The sequence below is a fragment of the Rana temporaria genome, chromosome 12 (genome assembly GCF_905171775.1).
Source record: "Rana temporaria chromosome 12, aRanTem1.1, whole genome shotgun sequence".
NCBI lineage: Eukaryota > Metazoa > Chordata > Amphibia > Anura > Ranidae > Rana > Rana temporaria.
In genome coordinates this window covers 62,236,703-62,257,796 of record NC_053500.1, presented here as the reverse complement: position 1 = coordinate 62,257,796, position 21,094 = coordinate 62,236,703, and the positions used below count along the sequence as shown (strand labels likewise).

General features: G+C 44.3%; 1 protein-coding gene across 3 annotated transcripts in view; it reads right to left on the bottom strand.

Annotated features, from left to right (window-relative positions):
* Positions 1–16,941: 16,941 nt before the first annotated feature.
* The window catches only part of FDXR (ferredoxin reductase), a 103,964-nt gene continuing 99,811 nt past the window's right edge, over positions 16,942–21,094 (bottom strand). For all 3 annotated transcript variants that reach the window (XM_040331287.1, XM_040331288.1, XM_040331289.1), the window contains one exon: positions 16,942–17,287. In XM_040331287.1, the coding sequence (XP_040187221.1) occupies positions 17,157–17,287 (131 nt within the window). In that variant the 3' untranslated portion in view covers positions 16,942–17,156. The remainder of the gene's footprint in view (positions 17,288–21,094) is intronic.

The window sequence follows — 21,094 nt, the reverse complement described above, 5'->3', positions numbered from 1 at the left end:
AAACGGAACACAAGATCTTTCTAGAATAACCAGACACATGCTCTTCAGATCCTTTTCACTCATACACATCCCAATATCCACCCAATAACAAGCATAACTCCAATCCGTTGTGTTGTCTGTTTTCTGTATGCCATGTCAGATGGGGAAATTTAGAGCAGATGTTCCAGGTTGTCTGTTGTATGTCTTGTATGTTATGTGTGTTCATGGTTAGATATTAATTACCCAATACCATGTTCTTTTAAACTGTGTTGTGATATTTGAATGTGATCCTATTTGATTATTTAAATCACTAAAATAAACCTTTTGATACCATATCTTACGTTTATTATTATCAGGATCAGGATCATTATAGTGTGGCCCATAGTAACCTCTTTTTTTCCATGCCCTTACCTAAGGTCAATTTTCATCTTTTCTTAGTACTAAACTTTTTTCTCTGTGAATTTTTTGATACATGCTACGGTTACGGCCCCACTCCCATCAATTGATGGGCGATCCCACATATGTTCATTATTTACTGAATCAGACTTGCACATATCCCCATTTCCCCCCTCCTTCCCCCAAATGTTTATAGGATTATAAAGTGTAGTGCCCTGGGGTTTAATCAGGGAGCATCTCAAATTCCTTGTCAGGAGTAGCTACTGCAGTTAATTGATCGAGATCTATTGATTTCTGCCACCACTAAGGAACCAACCATCTTTGCCAGGAACCACAGTGAGTAACTGAAGCAAGTACCAGAGCAGTATTCTTACAGAACAGGCATTTGGTAATCAAGCCAGGGACCCAAACAGCAGAGGTGACGCTGGCAGAGCAGCCTTGTGTGACAAGCCAGGGACTAAGCTGGTTAGCAGGGGTGAAGCTTGAAAAGTAGCTGAAGTGCCGAGCTAGGCACCCAGCAGGGAAGCATAGGTGACGCTGGAGGGAGATACCACCGCAAAAGCCTTGAGGAGTTTACAGGATTCAGAGTCAGTGAATCAGAGTGTCCAGTAAGAGACTAGGAGCTCAAGGGGCTGAAGAATTACAAGTAGAAGTTGTAGTGAAGCTGAGTGAACCATGGAACTGTGTGTTAGGCACCAAGTACTGTTGCCACAGGAGACAGAAATCCTGCATGTGCAGAAGTGGCACCTTGCTAGGGCCTTTCCCTGTACAGCTGTCCTCCTATTGAAGTCTCAGAGTCTGCTAATTAAAATTGCAACTACTTAAGGGTGTCCTGGCCCTAACCCTCTTTCCCTTCAAAATATAAAAGGACTGTTAAAAGAGATAAAACCTCTTTTGCATCCAAGAAGTGTCTGGTGCCCAATGACTTTCACCATCTTTACACACACTATGCCTCACAACCCACCACATATTGAAGGATGTCAGCTGTCTTTGGCCTGGAAGGTGCTCATTAGGCGGGAAGAGGTTAAAGACTGCTGCAAAAGGATTATAGATTGCTACTGTTGATATAAACAGACTACAGTAAAACCTTGGTTTGAGAGCGTTTTGCAAGACAAACAAATTGTTTTATTAAATTTTGGCTTGATATACAAGCGATGTCTTGATATAAAAGGGTAGCATCATGTCACAGCCGAGTATAAAATAGAAGCGAGGCGCCTCTAAGTGTAGCAATATAGTTACATTTAATGAATGTACAACATTTAGAAACTCACATGGTTGATGAATAAAAGAGGCACATCTAAGTATGCAGGCATCCGGGGTAAAGCTTTCTACATAGACCATCCTCTGCACCACCATTGATGTTGTCCCTTCCACGAGGGGTTCAAGCCTCGCTTTCAGATCGCTCTACTGCAGGGTAGTCTTCCCAGCCACAATTGCAGACTGACATCGGTGAGATACGGCGGTGCGGGGCATGGTCTGTGTAGACAGCTTTACCCCGGATGCCTGCATACTTGGATGTGCCTCTTTTAATCATCAACAATGCGAGTTGATAAATGTTGTACCTTCATTAAATGTAACCATATTGCTACACTTAGGGGCTCTCTCTTTTATACTCTGTAGCTCCTGCTGAATTTTGCTTCTAATCCCCTTGGGGAGGCTTCCATTTGTGGATAAACATTTTATGGTTACACAACTTATCGCATTGCTATAATCTTTGTATATGGCCTATAGACTGAAGGAACGAATCATTTGAGTTTCCATTATTTCCTATGGGAAAATTTGCTTTGGATTACAAGCATGCTTCCGGAACGAATTACGCTCGTAATCCAAGGTTTTACTGTATTTTATTGGGAATATGGGCTTCCCAGATACTGTTAAAAAAAATTACAGTAAAAACCAAGCAGCTCAGTGGAAATGTTTATGGTTGATGTTGACAATTTAATATGCTAAAAAACATTTTAAACAATTTCCATTTGTTTTTATAAACTCTCATATTCAGGGCTGCTTATAAAGGCAGTACACCTGGTCCTGTTGTACTGGGCCCAGGCCTCATTAGCTAAAAAGGGGGGCCAGGGGAAGCTCTATTAATACATTTATTTTACTAGATCACATCTCCGCTTCTACTTGGGGCTCAGGGAAATGTAATTTAAGTCATTATAAGCATCAGGTCAACAGAGGGGCCCAGAAGGTGGAAGAAGAGGAGAAACTTTTTTTTTTAATTTTTGGGGTGTAGGCAGATAAAGTTAGTGACACACTTCCGCTGCATCTCTGGGGGGGTGGGAGGGCCCGTCAGGAAGGCTGTGCAGGGCCCCATGAATTCTAACGGCAGCCTGGGACAGAGGCTTTTTTGGAGGGGACTGAGTGCTAGCCTAATGCCTACTGATCATGAACGTTGGCATTTGGGGGGGGGGGGGGACGGTGCTCTTTGCGAGCTGTATGCCTCGGGACCCTTGAGGTGGTGTTACTTTGGATTCAGGTCCATGTCCTCCCCCAAGACACACAGACTCTGGGTACCATGTATGTCATATTAGAAATAGTGGCTGATTCATAATGTTGGGACACATACAGTTAGAATATGCTGATGTCAACTCCAGCCACCTGTCTGTCTGTTATAATGTAAATGAGTCTAGGATAACGTCTAAGAGTCTTTCACCCATTGTTGCTTGTACTAATTAACCCTGCAATTGTATGAAGGAGTTCTGTGTTGATATGATAATATATATTGTAGTTAGGGAGTCACTTTGGCTGCTGTAAGGGATTAGTTAATTAGCTCATGTTAATTTATGTTTTTGTGTATTGTTAGAGTAATATGAGCAAGAGGTAGGAACTGTATTCTGGTTCTAATAAATTGTCTGATGTTATACTCTACACTGAGCTACGACTAGTGAAATGAAAAGCTAAGGGGTCTTGAATTGTGTGGTACCAGACAGAGGAGCGATACGGCGGACAGACTTATCTTGAGTATGGGGGTCCGTCACACAGCCCTTCTCATATAGTGCTTTAAAAACTAAAAACATAAATGTATTTTATTGATAGACCAACACAAAGTGGCACATAATTGTAAAGTGGAAGGAAAATGATCAATGGTTTTAATTTTTTTTAGAAATAAATATGTGAAAGTGTGGTGTGCATTTGCCTTCAGAAGTCACCTAGTAGTAAATAAAGTCCACCTGTGTGTAATTTATTTCAGTATAAATACAGCTGTTCTGTGAAGCACTCAGAGGTTTGTTAGAGAACCTTAGTAAACAGACCGCATCATGAAGACCGAGGAACACACCAGACAGGTCAGGGATAAACTTGTTGAGAAGTTTAAAGCAGGGTTAGGTTATAAAAAAATATCCCAAGAACATCTCACGGAGCACTGTTCAATCCATCATCTGAAAATACAAAGAGTATGGCACAACTGCAAACCTACCAAGACATGGCCATTCACCTAAACTGACAGGCCGAGCAAGGAGAGCACTCATCAGAGACGCAGCCAAGATGCCCATGGTAACTCTGGAAGAGCTGCAAAGATCCACAGCTCAGGTAGACAACTTATTTGAGCACTCCACAAATCTGGCCTTTATGCAAGAGTGGCAAGAAGAAAGCCATTTTTGAAAGAAAGCCATAAGAGGTTTTGTTTTGCGAGCAGCCTTGCGAGGGACACAAACATGTGGAAGAAGGTGCTCTGGTCAGATGAGACCAAAATTTTACTTTTTGGCCTAAAAGCAAAAACGCTATGTGTGGCAGAAAACTAACACTGCACATCACCCTGAAGATACCATCCCCACCATGAAACATGGTGGTGGCAGCATCATGTTGTGGGGATGCTTTTCTTCAGCAGGGACAGGGAAGCTGGTCAGAGTTGATGGGAAGATGGATGGAGCCAAATACTAGGCAATCTTAGAAGAAAACCTGTTAGAATATTTAAAAGACTTGACTGGGGCAGAGATTCACCTTCCAGCAAGACAATGACCCTAAACATACAGCCAAAGCTACAATGGAATGGTTTAGATCAAAGCATATTCATGTGTTAGAATGGCCCACAGTCCAGACCTAAATCCAATTGAGAATCTGTGCCAAGACTTGAAAATTGCTGTTCACAGACACTATCCATCCAATCTGATCAAAGCTTTGGCTATTTTTCAAAGAAGAATGGGCAAATATTTCACTCTCTAGATGTGCAAAGCTGGTAGAGACATCCCCAAAAAGACTTGAAGCTGTAATTGTTAAGAAAGGTGGTTCTACAAATGTATTGATTCAAGGGGGCTGAATACAAATGTACAACACTTTTCACTTTTTTTTTTTTTTTTTTTTACAAATAAATATGTGAAAACCATTGATCATTTTCCTTCTACTTCACAATTATGTGCCACTTTGTGTTGGTCCATCACATAAAATACATTTACATTTTTGGTTGTAACATGACAAATTTAGGAACATTTCAAGGGGTATGAATACTTTTTCAAGTCACTGTATTTAAAGCGGTGGTTCACCCTAATGAAACATTTATTTTTTTATATAGCATTAAATTAGGCATAGCAGCGCGAGCTACAGTATGCCTGTATTGATTTTTTTAGCCCGGTACTCACTGTGCAATCCTCTATAGAAGATTCCGACTCCCCGCAGGGAATGGGCGTTCCTATCAAGAGGGAGGATGATTGACGGCCGGCTATGGCACGCCACGCTTCTCCGGAAATAGCCGAAATAGGACTTGGCGCTTCACGGCGCCTGCGTATAGTCTGTGCGCAGGCGCCGTATAGCGCCGTGAAGAGCCGAGACCTGTTCCGGCTATCTTCGGGGAGCGTGACGTGCCATAGCCGGCCGTCAATCATCCTCCCTCTTGATAGGAACGCCCATTCCCCGCGGGGAGTCGGAATCTTCTATAGAGGATTGCACAGTGAGTACCGGGCTAAAAAAATCAATACAGGCATACTGTAGCTCGCGCTACTATGCCTAATTTAATGCTCAAATGTTGTTAGTGTGGGTGAACCACCGCTTTAATGTTCTTCCAAAGCAAGTTAAAATGTATGTATAGCCAAGAACGTTTCTTTTAGTTTTGGATAGTGTATGAGAGGCTCCTGTCAGTTTTCCTTCTTTGCCGTCTGTGTACCTTTGAGAAAAGTTCCTTTCACTTCCCGTCTTAAAAATTAGGGTAATTAACCTCTTAGTTGTTCCAATAGCAGATTTCACCATTGGAACATTTCCTGTTACCTATCTGTTTTGGGGATAAGTAAAACCTGTGCGATTTCACTCACTGGTCTCCAGTACAAAATAGGAGGGTTAATCTTTAAAATAGGCGCCCAGGCAGCTATTGCATCTCTGCATCTCACTACCCTTAAAAACTATCACCAGCTTTATTGGCTCATTGAATACCTGCTAGGCTTGCAGTTTCTCCAATCAACATGCCCAGGCTAATGGAGAATGTTCCATAATCGTGTGCATGCGTATCATGTACCTGTATCACTATTGTAGGACTGCTTAAAAGATGCAGGCTTTGCAGGAATCTTTAAGAAAATGGTTGTGACCTTGCTGCCCAGATGAAGCTGGAACCGACTCAGCCATGCACCAATATCAATATCCTGTACCCATGAAGGGACAGGAGTATGGCTAAACTAAGTCTATGCTGCAGAAGGACAAATAGAGGATACTGGCAGAGAAGAGCCATGTGCTCACAACAGGCAGTGTCATCTTCAGGTCCCTGAGATTCATTTCTGAAGAGCTCTTTACAGTGCCTGGAGTGTCTGCTAAAATGAGCTACACATTTTACATAGCAATCATCTGTGTGGTGTTTGGGACTTGCTGTACTGAAAGCAGTAAATGCCTCTGGGCCTCTGTTGCCATTTACTGTCTTGATTGAAAGCAACTCAGAATATTACACTCTTCTTGCTCTCTGTTAAGCTTTGTACAGTTGGACATTCCCCGTAATGTGGTGCACGTCAATACTGAATGACTGTGACAAATTAAGTGGTGAGGACAAGTCTAAGAAGATTCTTTATCATTCCTCTACTTCACATTTTCCCCTGAAACAAATACACACCTAAACTGACAAGTAGAGAAAATAAAGTATTCTGCTGTTTTCAGCATCAGATAAAAGAGGAATTTCGATTTGTAACCTGTACTGTACTCCAAGATACGGAATTTACAGATGAGTAATCATAATCCTAGTTAAAGGCTCATACCGTCAAGTGACTGGACACTGGCAAAGCTTTTAAGGACATGCCCACTGGGTACCTCCCCTATAACCCTGACCCACGCTGAGAGTCCACAGCTTTTTATCAAGCAATGCAGAGAAACAAAGGAATGAAAAGGAGAGTTACATAGTTAAGTTGAAAAAGGACACAAGTCCAACCAAATAAATAATAATAATACAATCCCATATGCACAATTCTTCACCCACAGTTGATCCAGAGTAAGGGAAAAAACGCCAGCAAAGCATGATCCAATTTGCTACAGCAGGGGGAAAATTCTATCCTGGTCCCCCAATAGGGATCAACTTTACTTAAAAATGTTAGTACCCGCGGGGCGTGGCCTGGAGCGGCATGGGATAGGACGATAGGCAGCCGAGCTCCGCAGGATGATTATCCTACTCAACATATCCTGAGCCTACACCCGCAGTCAGTGACCTCGGAACGATCCTATTTGCCCCGGGCAGCACCAGGATAATGTCCCTGCCTAAAGCACCCAGGGCGACCACCTCTAAACTGGACCAGTACCGCAGTCAGAAAAAGGACTCCCCAGGCAAAGATGGCGGCGCCACGAAGACGGAGGAGGCACCTGTTGGCGCGGACACAGCTAAGGTACTGCAGGCCATTACAGCTTGTCAGACTACACTTACAGCTAGGATAGAAGAGGTGAAGGTAGACATCTCCTTAGTGAGACAGGACCTACAGAAGCTGAGGGAAAGAGTCACTAAGGCTGAGGTTAGGCTGGGCATGGTGGAGGACTCCCTCCCCCCCCCTCCAGCACACCACTGAGACTATGCAGCTGCAAACAAACCAACTACAAACAAAACATCTTCTGCAAGATGATTTAGAGAACAGAACCCAGAGGTGCAATCTCAGATTCATAGGTCTACCTGAGGGAGTGGAGGGGGAAGGACCCCCCTACATTTCTTGAGACACTTCTATGCGACACTTATGGCAGAGAAGTCTTTTCCCCCACGTTTGCCATGGAACATGCTCACCGCATGTCAGGCAGACCACCGCCAGTCGGGGCAACCCCCCGCACATTTATACCAAAATTCCACAAGACAGGGATGTCATACTTCGCCTCAGAGAAAAGGGCAACATCCCCTTTGGTAATAACATGGTTGCGGTCTTCCCGGACTTCTCAGCAGAGGTACAGCGCAAACGCAAAACATTCATGGAAGCCAAACGGCGTCTTCGCATTAAGAATGTGAAATATGCCATGCTTTTCCCATCTCTCCTGCGTGTAGAGGGAGAGGATGGAGCACACTTCTTTGAAGATCCAGGAGGTCATTGCATGGCATGAATGAAGGGAAGAACGCAGATAAGTGATCATGTGCCCGATGCCTCCATGTTCTCTGTACTCCTTTTTTTTCCTCTCCCCCTTTTTTTGCTTTTACTTCTAAACACTGACTGTCCCGTTGCTGGGACCAGGGCTTCAGCTTGCATATAGACATTGCTCCGTTTCTGCTGCCCCGCATACCTTTGCCCGGTGTGGCTCCAAAACTATTTATACTCCTAGACCCCTCCTTGGTGGACACTGCAGTTGCAGGCCCACCGCATCCCTCACCACCCACTCTTCCTGTTTTGAGAGACCCCACTGATGCTCTTGCCTACATAGGGGTATGGGAGCACAATCTGGCTGTTAACTACTCAGATGTTCACAAAACCTTTTTATTTAAATTTTTATTTAATTTTTCCGGCGGAGAGAGAGGCTCTTTGCTAGCAAGCTCACTGCGGACAGCGAGCACAGTCCTGTAATGTGTTACGTTATGCAGGAAAGTTTCGCCCCACTTGCAGCGGTCCACAACCAGAAATGGAAAGGAGTAACCACCATTGTGCTGCCTATATCTTTTGCCACTGCTAAAGCTAGGTCTACATCAGCCTTGGTGGGCCTTTTGTTTTATTGATTTTGGACATCCTTTTCACAGGTTGGGCATTGCACTTGCCATGTTTGCAGTTAAGGGTTAATGCCCGCAACAGTTGGGGACAGAGCAGGGTGGGGGGTTCAATGGGTTAAAAATATTATTAGGAGACAGACTTTTTTACTATGCTCAAAAAATAATTTTGCAATGTTGCTGGTGTACATTCCCCTCTGGGGAATACATGTACTGCTGTATGACATTAAGAGTGGCCTGAATCCTGGAGATTCATACTTTACACATCCCATACCGTTGCCACACTGAAGTTTCTTACTTGAAATGTCCAATTAAAAGATCAGCAGTCTTTGCAGTGCTCAAAAAGCAGAGAGCTGATGTAGTGGTTCTGGTGGAGACCCATTGCTGAGGGTTCGGTTCAGAGGGCACTCAAAACGTCTGTGGTTGGGACGGGTTTACCATTCTGTCCACACCACGCACTCTAGGTGGGTCTCGATTAGAGGCCGACTGATATATCAGTCGGCCGATATATCGGCTTTTTTAGGAAATCGTCATCGGCCGATTATTATGTTAATTAGGCCGATTAGCATAGCGGCGTGCGCGGCTCCCATATGTACCTCGCTCAGCACAGCTGACACGGCGCGCACAGTGAGAAGCAGCACAGCCCTGGGCACTGTGAATTTCAGACGCTGCCTCACAAACTTCTTTCTGCTCCCCCAGCCCCTCCTTCTCCTCCTCTCTCCCAGTAAGCTGCAAGATAGATGATGGCCACTCGTTTTTGAACCCCTCCCCTTCTCTCCCTCCCGCCCAACCTATGACCAATCCTAGCCCACCTTCAGTCCTGCACAAGACTATCGGGCGGGCGAGCGAGATGAGGGAGAGCCCGGGAAGAGTAAAACCAGAGGGAGGGGCCGAGTGATACCAGGGGGCGGGGCCAGCAGTTACAGGTTCTGGAATGGCATGGCACGTATGAGAATCCTCAGTGGAAGGTAGGACATAGATTACATGCTTCATTCTATGTGGCTGTCTGTTCTAATTATGCAGCCTGCAGCTGCTGCATGTACACCATGGGGACTCTTTAGAATAGAGAGGTAAACTCATGAGGAATAGTTGGGGGACAAAGAGCAAAAGGAGGGGGGCAGAAGGAGACAGAGCAAAGCTAATGGGGATAAAACAGAAGACACAGGGTGGGCTTTACTCAGTGGGGTATCTGTCTGCTGAGTGTGGTCGGATGACAAGCCCATGTCTGCTCAGTTTCTGCTGAGCGAACACAGACACAGCCCCACTCTACTCTATGGGCAGTCAGATTTAGGCCCGGTTCACACTAGTGCGATGCAAGAACTGTGCAAATTCAGTGCGGGTCCCACATCGCACCTTAATCGCACAGTGGTTCACACTGAGATCTGAAAACCACTGCAGATGTCAATGTAAAGCTAATACCCCCAGATCAGTTTCCAGATCGCAGTGCAAACGATGACATGGTGCAGGAATCGGATTGGATGGATGTGAACACCCATCCGATCCGATTCCAGTGCGGACCAAATAAAGGGTCCTGTACCATTTTGGTGCGAATGCAATGCGATTTCAGCCATACAGTTTGTATGGCTGAAATTGCATCGCACAGACATTGCATGTGATGTGCACTCCAATGTGGTGCGAATCGCATGCAATGTCTGGCATCACTCTTTTATTTTTTAATCCGTTAGATTTTATGAGATGAAGGGGAAAAAAAAAAGAAGAAAAATCGGCCTAAAATATCGGCCGCAAAAATCGGCATCATATATATCGGCCATCGGCCGCCCCGATTTCTAAATATCGGCATCGGCCAGAGAAAAACCCACATCGGTCGACCTCTAGTCTCGATATCGCCAAAACAAGCAGGTGGTGCGAGCCGCACCACCTGCATGACACAATGGGCTGCCCCATCACACTTCAGCCAAAGCCTTCTAGGCATCTTCCCAGACTCGGAGCTCAGCAAATGTATTACAATTTTCCTACATGAAACACTCTTTACGGCATGGGAGGTCATAGCCAGAGTCTGGATGAGACCCGATCCACCAAAGTTTTCCCACTGGATAGCAGAGGTTAACAATATTTTACCCTAGAAGAAAACTAGTGTACTCTCATAGGGGCTGCCACTCAAAATATAAGATATGGGACAAATGGCTCAAAGCACCTGCAACCTGCACTTGAACAGGACGATACATAGCCTTGCCTTTGGGCTTCCAGGTTATCCCTATGGCTAGTGTGCACTGGGGGATTGGGGTGTTCACCGCAACATGTACACTGTTTTGATGCAACCAACTGTAAATGGTACCCACAATTCAGTCTCATAATTATGCATACAATAATGGGAGATGATGCTGTATACCCATATTGAGAGGTATTGCTTAATATGTTCAATGTTTATCGTGACCGTATATTGTATGTATTTTTCTCTTTGCTTAATAAAAGCATTTGTTTAAGGCAGGGCTCGACAAAAATCGGTCGCAATTGCGTCAAGAAATAGTGACCTGGCGCCCAGGGAAGCCTTCAGAAGGCCGCTGTAATGGAACCACAAATGGGACAGGGGTTAAAGCCGTTTAGGATATTCCATTCCCGAACCCAAGACAGCCATCGACACTCCACAATCCGGCGAACGCGACCCATACGAATTCCCCCCCCCCCCCATTAACGAGACACACAGCTCTGAGGTTCAAAACAGGGAATGAATCTTTATTGCAAGCACATGGTAACACATTTCTCTTCAAAATACATCCCTCCCACCTATGGAAAACAGGGTGGGTTAAATTGCCCAATGACAATGGTGATACAGGTCAGGTGTGTTCAAACTTCTCCTTCAGTAAACAGTCTTAGCGTGTGTGGGGGGGGGGGGTTGCTGGAGTGATCCCCCCCCCCCCATTACTCACAGCAAGACACTTAAACATCCCATAATAGGCAGCCAGACTGTCTACCAAGCTCCAATCCATATCACCACAGTAGCAGACTTAATTACCACAATAGACAATAGAATGCAATCACACCCCACCCCACCCCATCACAGCAAGCTTATAGTGCACAACAGCCAACACACAATGTATACCACATTAAATCTGACTAGCACAGATCATCTTGGATTCATTTACATCACAACAGACAGATGGGCTGCAATCCAAGACATATTCTGCATGTCCATTTTTTTCTGGCTCAATCTGTGCCCAAAAGTGTCCCCCGTTACAGCCGCAAAGCTGCGGCCTCAATTACCGACCGGCGAGGGCCCGCCGCGATTGTCCGGCGGCGTACGGAGACACAGGATCATGTGTCTCAGTGCGCCCCCACCTCCCCCGCCATGCGATCGCGGCAGGCCCACGCTGGCCGATATGTGAGGCCACGGCTTTGTGGCCTTCTGCAGGCCTAAGCTTCCTTCTGTGATCTGGTGCCATCTTGTGGTGGCTGTTGGCATTACAAGTAAAACAGCAATCCAGCAATTCCAATGTGTTTTTCACTGTGTTTTCACTGCCATCTCCTTCCCTCTAATTAGAATAAAAAATATATATAATGTTTGGGGGCTCCAACACCCTAGAGCAGGGATATGCAATTAGCGGACCTCCAGCTGTTGCAAAACTACAAGTTCCATCATGCCTCTGCCTCTGGGTTTCATGCTTGTGGCTGTCAGTCTTGCTATGCCTCATGGGACTTGTAGTTCTGCAACAGCTGGAGGTCCGCTAATTGCATATCCCTGCCCTAGAGAATAAAATGGCGGTCGTTGCAATACTTTGTCACACCGTATATGTGCAGCGGTCTTACAAGCACACTTTTTTGGGGGGAAAAAATACACTGTTTTTAATTAAAAAAAATAAGACAACAGTAAAGTCAGCCCAATTTTTTTTATATTGTAAAAGATAATGTGAGGCTGAGTAAATTGATACCCAACATGTCACACTTCAAAATTGCATCCGCTCGTGGAATGGCGACAAACTTTTACCCTTTAAAATCTCCATAGGCGAAGTTTAAAAAATTCTACAGGTTGCATGTTTTGAGTTAGAGGAGGTCTGGGGCTAGAATTATTGCTCTCGCAATCGCAGCGATACCTCACATGTGTGGTTCGAATATCGTTTACATATGCGGGCGCTACTCACGTTAGCATCTGCCCGCGAGCTTGGCGGGACAGGGCGCATTTTCTGGCTCCTAACTTTTTTAGCTGGCTCCTAGATTCCAAGCAAATTTGTCAGGGGGAAAAAAAAAATGTGTTAGTACCCAGTTATATTATGTAGATTTAAGAAAGAATTCAGGCCTTTAAAGCAATCTACTGAGCTGGCCAGAACCACCTCTGGAGGGAGTCTATTCCACATATCTTACTGTGAATAAATCTTTCCAAATTTGGAGATTACATTTTTTAAATAAAGAGTGCCCCTCTTGTCCTCTGTGATGACCTTAAAGTTAATAACTCAACACCAAGTTCACCAATATGGACCACTTATGTATTTGTACATGTTGATCATATCCTATACTATACTCCAAGATATAGAATTTACAGATAAGTTTAAATTCCTTTCATCCTAATCGCACAATACAGGACTCAGGTAAAGTATTCATAGATCCCAGGATGTCCGCAACAAATGGGAAGGGTGGGTAACAACTAGGCAAAGAGAACTGTGGCAATAGTGACATGGCAAAATGGGCTGTATGCAGAGCTCACCGCCATTCTGCCCTGTGCTAAAAAGCACAGAATTCGTCTTAATGAAATAAGCCATCTTTAAGCTAAATAAGTTCACTCAGCATCCATTCCCTGCCCATTTATTCAAGTCAAGAGACCATCACACCAACTGTTCTCATCCATAGCTCCCAGCCATCACTGACCTGGAGCAGCCTGCTGGTTGTTTATTTATAGGGTCAACATCAGTAACAAAAGGTGTGGCTTCACAAAACAGCCAATCAGACATTTTGTATAATTTCAAAATAACCAATCACAGACATGTGATTCAAACAATGCTAGTAGTGGTGTGTGCAAACAGCTGGGGGCAGTGACCATACTCTGTGAGAGACAAAGGAATCAGACAGCATGGTCACTGCACAAAGCCGTGTGCAAACCAAAGCCAATGTTGCAAACCATACTAAATCATGGATCAGATAACCATAATTTTCGTATAGTTATGCTACAGTTTCCATGTACGCAGATCTGTCTACTCTGAGTCATTTACTGCATTCGACAAGAAGTGGCCAGTCCCTTGCTGAGGCATAAATGAACGTCCCTAAAAGGAGCTCGCAAATCTGCTGTGTCCATGAAAAGGTGTTTGCGCCAATGGCCTTCCACCAACGACTGTATGCGTGAATACGCTCACTTGAGCGCATTACAGCAAAATCGACACTCGGGGGACTTCTGACAACATACATTTATAGAAATTTCCACAACAATAGGTACAACAAAAGGTCAACAGACCCATCTTTAGAGCTCTGCACTTCACTTCCTAGTGAAAGTTGCATTCACAGAAGAAAAAACGTCCACCTAGTAGAACTTTGACCAGAGAATCAGGTGTGGGCCTTACATAGGCTACAGAGGCCTGATGCTGGAAAGATCAGGAAACTTCCACCGATCTAGTGGAATGGCTTTGTAAAGCACCGGAGGAAAATTTGTCCTTAAGAGTGCAAACTATAGCCATCAGATTTCTTATGGTGGATTTGAAAGCAAAATGCCCCTACGAGGTTCTGAAGAAATAAGGAATGCGTCTGATCGAAGCTGTAGTTTTAAGATAGACTCCAATGGCACTGACTCCATCCAGGCAATGAAGAAAGATATCCCTTTTTTGCTTTGAAGCAGGGCATAAGGATGGTAGTAATGAGCAGGGCTCAAAATCTCAAGTCCTGAGCTACTAGCCAGGCCTCAAGGGTTACTCACCACCAGTTGCCCCACCCAACCCTTGCCCTGCCCCTAATCACGCCCTCATAAATTATCTTAAGAAAGGACACTTAAATGTTTCATGCATAATTATGTTACAAAAATAATTATTAACAACAACTTTATTAGTTTCCCTCAGCACAGCTGCACCAGTGCCCATCAATGCAGCCTGACCGTGCCCCCAAATTGCAGCCTCACTGTGCCCCCAAATTGCAGCCTCACCGTGCCCCACATTGCAGCCTCACCGTGCCCCACATTGCAGCCTCACCGTGCCCCACATTGCAGCCTCACCGTGCCCAACATTGCAGCCTCACCGTGCCCAACATTGCAGCCTCACCGTGCCCAACATTGCAGCCATTGCAGCCTCACCGTGCCCAACATTGCAGCCTCACCATGCCCAACATTGCAGCCTTGCCAGGGCGGAGGAAGTGAGAGGGCGGCCAGATCATGACTGGAGGAAGGGGAGAGCCACGGGATCTCAGAGCGGTATAGCACGCTGTTACAGCTTACTTTACAATTGTCTCCACTCTGCTTGCCGTCACATACAGCCCCGCCTCTTCCTGACCCCACACCTGTGATAGACAGATCACATCCCAGCATTGGACCTGCGTTCTGTCTATCACAGGCGTGGGGTTAGGAGGGGGCGGGGCTGTGTGAGTGAGCAGAGTGGAGACAGTTTCAATGTAAGCTGTTACAGCGTGCTATACCGCTCGGGGATCCTGTAGCTCTCCTCTAACTCCATGCTCTCTTCCACCAGGAGAACGGTTTCCAGTCAATCCCACCCGCCGGCTGTGTTCACACCCCCCCCCCCCCCAACTCCCAGGCAGGTTTTAGGCAAAAGAGTATGTCGAGTATAACGAACTGTTCCTTACAGGAGTAAGCCACCAACTCTGATACATCTGACAGATGCGATAACAACCAAAAAAAGCTACTTTGCAGAAGAGGTCATCTGAAAGGAATATCCCTAATGGATTCAAGGGGTGGTTTTTACTATATGAAGAGAGGATTAGTACATAACAGTAGTTATGTGCATGCGAGAAGGCACATAAATAAGAGGAGTTCAATGGTAAAAAGTACATATTCACTTGTGTTGATCACAATACAAAGCACTGGGATGGAGGGGCAGCAAGCTGTCAGAGTTAAAAGCAGCTCTGTGGGTGTAGAGAGATAAACAAGTGTCACCGATCTAAGGGCAGAATTGGATAAATAGAACACACGTTTATTTAGGGTACACTCACATGGTAGACAGTTTACCACTTAAGGACCCCTTCACGCCGAAATACGTCGGCAGAATGGCACGGCTGGGCACATTAACGTACCTGTACGTTGCCCTTTAAGCCCGGTCGCGGGGGTGTGTGCACGCGACCCGGTCCAAAGCTCTGTGACCGTGGCACTCGCGGACACGATCGCCGTTGGAGTCCCGCGATCGGTCCCCGGAGCTGAAAAACGGGGAGAGCTGTGTGTAAACATCATTGATCGTGTGTTCCCTTATATAGGGAATCACAATCGATGACGTCAAACCTACAACCACACCCCCTACAGTTAGAAACACAGATGAGGTCATACATAACCCCATCAGCGCCCCCTTGTGGTTAACTCCCAAACTGCAATTGTCATTTTCACAGTAAACAATGCATTTTAAATGCATTTTTGCTGTGAAAATGACAATGGTCCCAAAAATGTGTCAAAATTCTCCCAAGTGTCCACTATAATGTCGCAGTCACGAAAAAAAAAAAAAACGCTGATCACCGCCATTAGTTAATAAAATAAAATAAAAATGCAATAAAACTATCCCGTATTTTGTAAACGCTATAAATTTTGCGCAAACCAACCGATAAACGCTTATTGCGATTTTTTACCAAAAATAGGTAGAAGAATACGTATCGGCCTAAACTGAGGTAAAAAAAAAATATCATAATTTTGGGGGATATTTATTATAGCAAAAAGTAAAAAATATTGCATTTTTTTCAAAATTGTCACTCTATTTTTGTTTATAGCGCAAAAAATAAAAACCGCAGAGGTGATCAAATACCACCAAAAGAAAGCTCTATTTGTGGGGAAAAAAGGACTACAATTTTGTTTGGGAGCCACGTCGCAGGACCGCGCAATTGTCAGTTAAAGCGACGCAATTCCGAATTGCAAAAACTGGCCGGGTCCTTTAGCTGCCTAAAGGTCCGGGTCTTAAGTGGTTAAAGTGCTTGTAAAGATCAGTCACGCTGCGTGCCATAAGTCCAGGTGGAAGGCAGTAATATGCGGTGTCCCACATTTCCGGCAGCTGTCCCACTGCCCTGGAGACCACCGGCGTGGTCGGCAATGTGGGACGCCGCGGATTACCGCCTTCTGCCTGGACTTATGGAATCAGGGTGGTCCATGTATACACTGTTCATGGTGGCTTCTCTTACAGATATCCACCTGACTGCAGCTGGCTTTAGATTCTGGCTAAAGTAGAATGCATCTCAGACATCAATTGAAACAGCTTGTACACCCGAGCACAATTAGTACAGATATCAGTGATGTCTCACCTTTTAGTAAGGCCGATCATGGCTACTATATGGCAGCCACTCCCTAATCCCTTCTACATGCAAGTAAATCTCCTAGAGGCACATAGCGAGTAGAAAGTCCTTAGAAAGCAAACTGTATTATGTATCAGATTAAAGTAAAATGTTTTAATTGCATAACATTGATACAATGTCAAATAATATACAAAGGTGAAAAGGTATACAAGGTATGAATTATTATTTACTACAAAATCGTTGAGGTAAAGTTCTATAAAGTCGGCTGCTTTCCGTATTTTCAAATCTAAAAAAGGCATCATTATTGGAAAAGTTCCCACACTATAACAGCTATTCATCCTGCACGTCACCGACAAACTAACTGTAACATCTCCTCAGGATCCAAGATCTTTTCTCTAGGTTTTCCTACTTCCATGCCGCGGGCCGTCTCTACGGCATCTATCTTCTCCCAGTCAGAGAAAGACACAGGCTGTATACCTGCATGGAGAGAGACGGACAGTTCCTTCATAGCTCTTCTTATTACTTTTATAAAGTAGTAAAAAAAAAAAAAACAAAAAAAAAAAAAAAAAAAGTGTATAGCTTGGTATATTTTTATAGTAATTAAACAATATCAAGAAGATCCTGCTTATTAAAAAAAAAAGTTAACCAATTGAGCTCCGCAAGGGTTTTACCCCCTTGAACAGGGCATGTTTTTCTATTCAGCACTGTGCTACATTTAACTGGCAATTGCACGGTTTACGCAAATGAAACTTTTTTTTTTCACAAATAGAACTTTCGTGGTGGTATTTAATTACAACTTGCTTTTTTATTTTTTTGCAATATACACAAAATAAGACAGAAAACCCAATATTTTCTACTTTCGGTTATAAAACCTATCCAATAAAATCTAATTTCATCATAAATTTAGGCCAAAATGTATTTTGCTACATGTCTTTGGTAATAAAAAGTCCCAATAAGTGTATATTAACTGGTATACAGATGTGCTCATAAGTTTACATACCCTGGCAGAATTCATGATTACTTGGCCATTTTTCAGAGAATATGAATGATGACACAAACTTTTTCCTTTCATGGTTGGCATTTGGCTGAAGCCCTTTATTATCAACACACCGTGTTTACCATGTTTAAATCATAATGGCAACAGAAACTACCCAAATGACCCTGATCAAAAGTTTACACAAAGGGGTTTGAATGGCTATTAAAAAGGTAACCATCCTCATCTGTGATCTGTCTGCTTGTAATTAGCATGCGTGTATAACAGGTCAATGAGTTTCTGGACTCCCGACAGACCCTTGCATCTTTCATCCAGTGCTGCACTGATGTTTCTGGATTCAGAGTCATGGGGAAAGCAAAATAATTGTCAAAGGATCTGAGGAATTGAGAATGCCAATCAGCAGTGTTCAAACTCAAATCAAGAAGTGGAAAATTAGGTATTCTGTTGAAACCAAACCACGGTCAGGTAGACCAACTAAAATTTCAGCCACAACTGCCAGGAAAATTGTCTGGGATGCAAAGAAAAAACACAAATAACTTCAAGTGAAATACAGGACTCTCTGAAAACATGTGGTGTGGCTGTTTTTAAGATGTACAATAAGGAGGCACTTGAAGAAAGATGGGCTGCATGGTCGAGTTGCCAGAAGAAAGCCATTACTACGCAAATTTCACAAAGTATCACGCTTACAATACGCCAAACAGCACAGCGACAAGCCTCAAACCTTCCTCCACAAAGTCAACAAGGCCTATGCTGAAAGGTACGGAGGTGGATCGCTGAGGTTTTGGGGAAATGTGAGCTACAAAAAAGGCACAGGAAATTATGTCAAAATTGTTGGCAAGATGAATGCAGTATGTGATCAAAAAATACTGGATATTCATCAGCCAGGAAGCTGCGCGTGGGATGTACTTGGACATGACAATGATCCAAAAACACAAGGCCATGACGACGTGTCATTGGCTACAGCAGAATAAAGTGAAGGTTCTGGAGTGGCCATCTCAGTCTTCTGACCTCAATATCATTAAGCCACTCTGGGGAGATTTCAAAACGTGCAGTTCATGCAAGACAGCCCAAGAATTTACAGGAACTGGAGGCTTTTTGCCAGGAGGAATGGGCAGCTTTACCATCCAAGATAAAGAGCCAATTCCACAAAAGACTTCAAGCTGTCATTGATGGCCAAAAAAAAAAAAATATGATTAAATGAAATTCTGCCAGGGTATGTAAACTTATGAACACAACTGTATATATAAATAATCAGGGATACTGACTGGTGACAGTATGTTAAAAATAAATACATTTTTTAACTTTATCTCCCCCTTTATTTTTAACATACTTTCATCAGTGTAGTTTATACACTATACTACTCTGGGGGGTGATCAGGAATATATATATGTTTTACACTTTGTTTGCAGGGGGGGGGGGGGCGCGAGGGACATGCAGTGCACTCCTAAACCTGGAGAAGGCGTATGCACGTGTCAGCAAATGGTTAATTTGGTCTGTCAGCTTACCATCCACTCAAACCATTTTAACCAAGGCAAACGTGTGTTCTGTTCATGCAGGGAAAAATCAACAATTCCACCTTGAAATTACATCAAAATGTTAATTTAAAAAACAAACATGTCATACCTGCCTGGTCTATGCAGTGGGTTTGCACAAAGAAGCCCTGATCCTCCTCTTTTTGGATCCCCCAGCACTCCTGGCTCCTTCTCTTCAGCCAGTGCCCCCAACAGCAAGCTGTTTTGACTGGGGGCAAGGGTGCATGCTTGCTCCCAGTCCTGCTCTATTTATCCATAAGATACAGCCGCAGCATGGCTCTGCCCCTCGCTCTCTCCTCATTGGCTCACTAGCTGCGATTGACAGCAGCAGGAGCCAATGGCTCCCTTGCTGCAGTCTCAGCCAATGAGAGACACAGGAGAAGCTTAGCTTTCGTGCACAATGCTGTATCGAGAAGGAGCTCAGGTAAGTATTGGAGGGTGCTGCTGCACACATCGCAGGACTGTGGGACAGATGAGTGTATTAACCACTTTCCCACCGCGCTATAGAGAAAATACGTCTACAGCGTGGTGGAGTTGTTCTGGGAGGACATCCCTGGGACGCATCACGGATCGCGGTAAATTGCCGCTGATAGCGGCCGTTTACCACGTGATCGCTCCGTCAAATGACGGAGCGATCACTTGTGAACAAACCGGCTTCATGTAATGATGCCGGTTGCTCCCTCCCCTCTCTGTACCGTTCGGTACAGTGTGAGAGGAGGGGGGGGGGGGAGCGGGTGGCAGCAGCAGCACTGTGGGCTGGTTCTGTGACAATTGCAGTCACAGATCCAGCCATCCCTCCCTGCGCAATACTCTGCAATACCCCCCCCCCATACTCTGCAATACCCCCCCCCCCCCCCATTCTCTGCAATACGTCGCCCATGGGGATTTTTAAGTAGCAAAGTTTGGCGCCATTCCACGAGCGTGTTCAATTTTGAAGGGTGACATGTTGGGTATCTATTTACTCGGCGCAACTTCATCTTTCATAGTGTGCAAAAACATTGGGCTAACTTTACTGTTTGTTTTTTTTAAGCACAAAACTTTTTTTTTTTAAAAACACGCGTTCAAAAAATTGCTGCGAAAATACCGTGCAAGATAAAAAGTTGCAACAACCGCCATTGTGTTCTCTAGGGTCTTTGAAAAAAAAAAAAAGCATATATAATGTTTTGGGTTTCTATGTAATTTTTAAGCAAATAAATGATGATTTTTACATGTAGGAGAGAAATGTCAGAATTGGCCTGGGTGCTCCAGAACGCCTGATGGTGCTCCCTGCATGTTGGGCCTCTGTATGTGGCCACGCTGTGTAAAAGTCTCACACATGTGGTATCGCCATACTCGGGAAGAAAAGCAGAATGTGTTTTGGGGTGTAATTTGTGGTATGCATATGCTGTGTGTGAGAAATAACCTGCTAATATGACAGAAACTAGTTTTTTTTGCTTTACAAACGTTTTAGTCTTTTATAGCGCAAAAAATAAAAACTGCAGAGGTGATCAAATACTACCAAAAGAAAGCTCTATTTATGTTAAAAAAAGGACAAAAATTTCAGATGGGTACAATGTTGTATGACTGAGTAATTGTCATTCAAATTGTGAGAGCACCGAAAGCTGAAAATTTATCTGGTTAGGAAGGGGGTTAAAGTGCCCAGTGGTCAAGAGGTTAAAAGTGTAGCTCCTGACTTTTAAATGGGTGGAACTCCACTTTAAGTGTTAAAGGGGTGGGGCTGGGGGGACTGCTGCACACTGAAGAATACATAAAGAATAC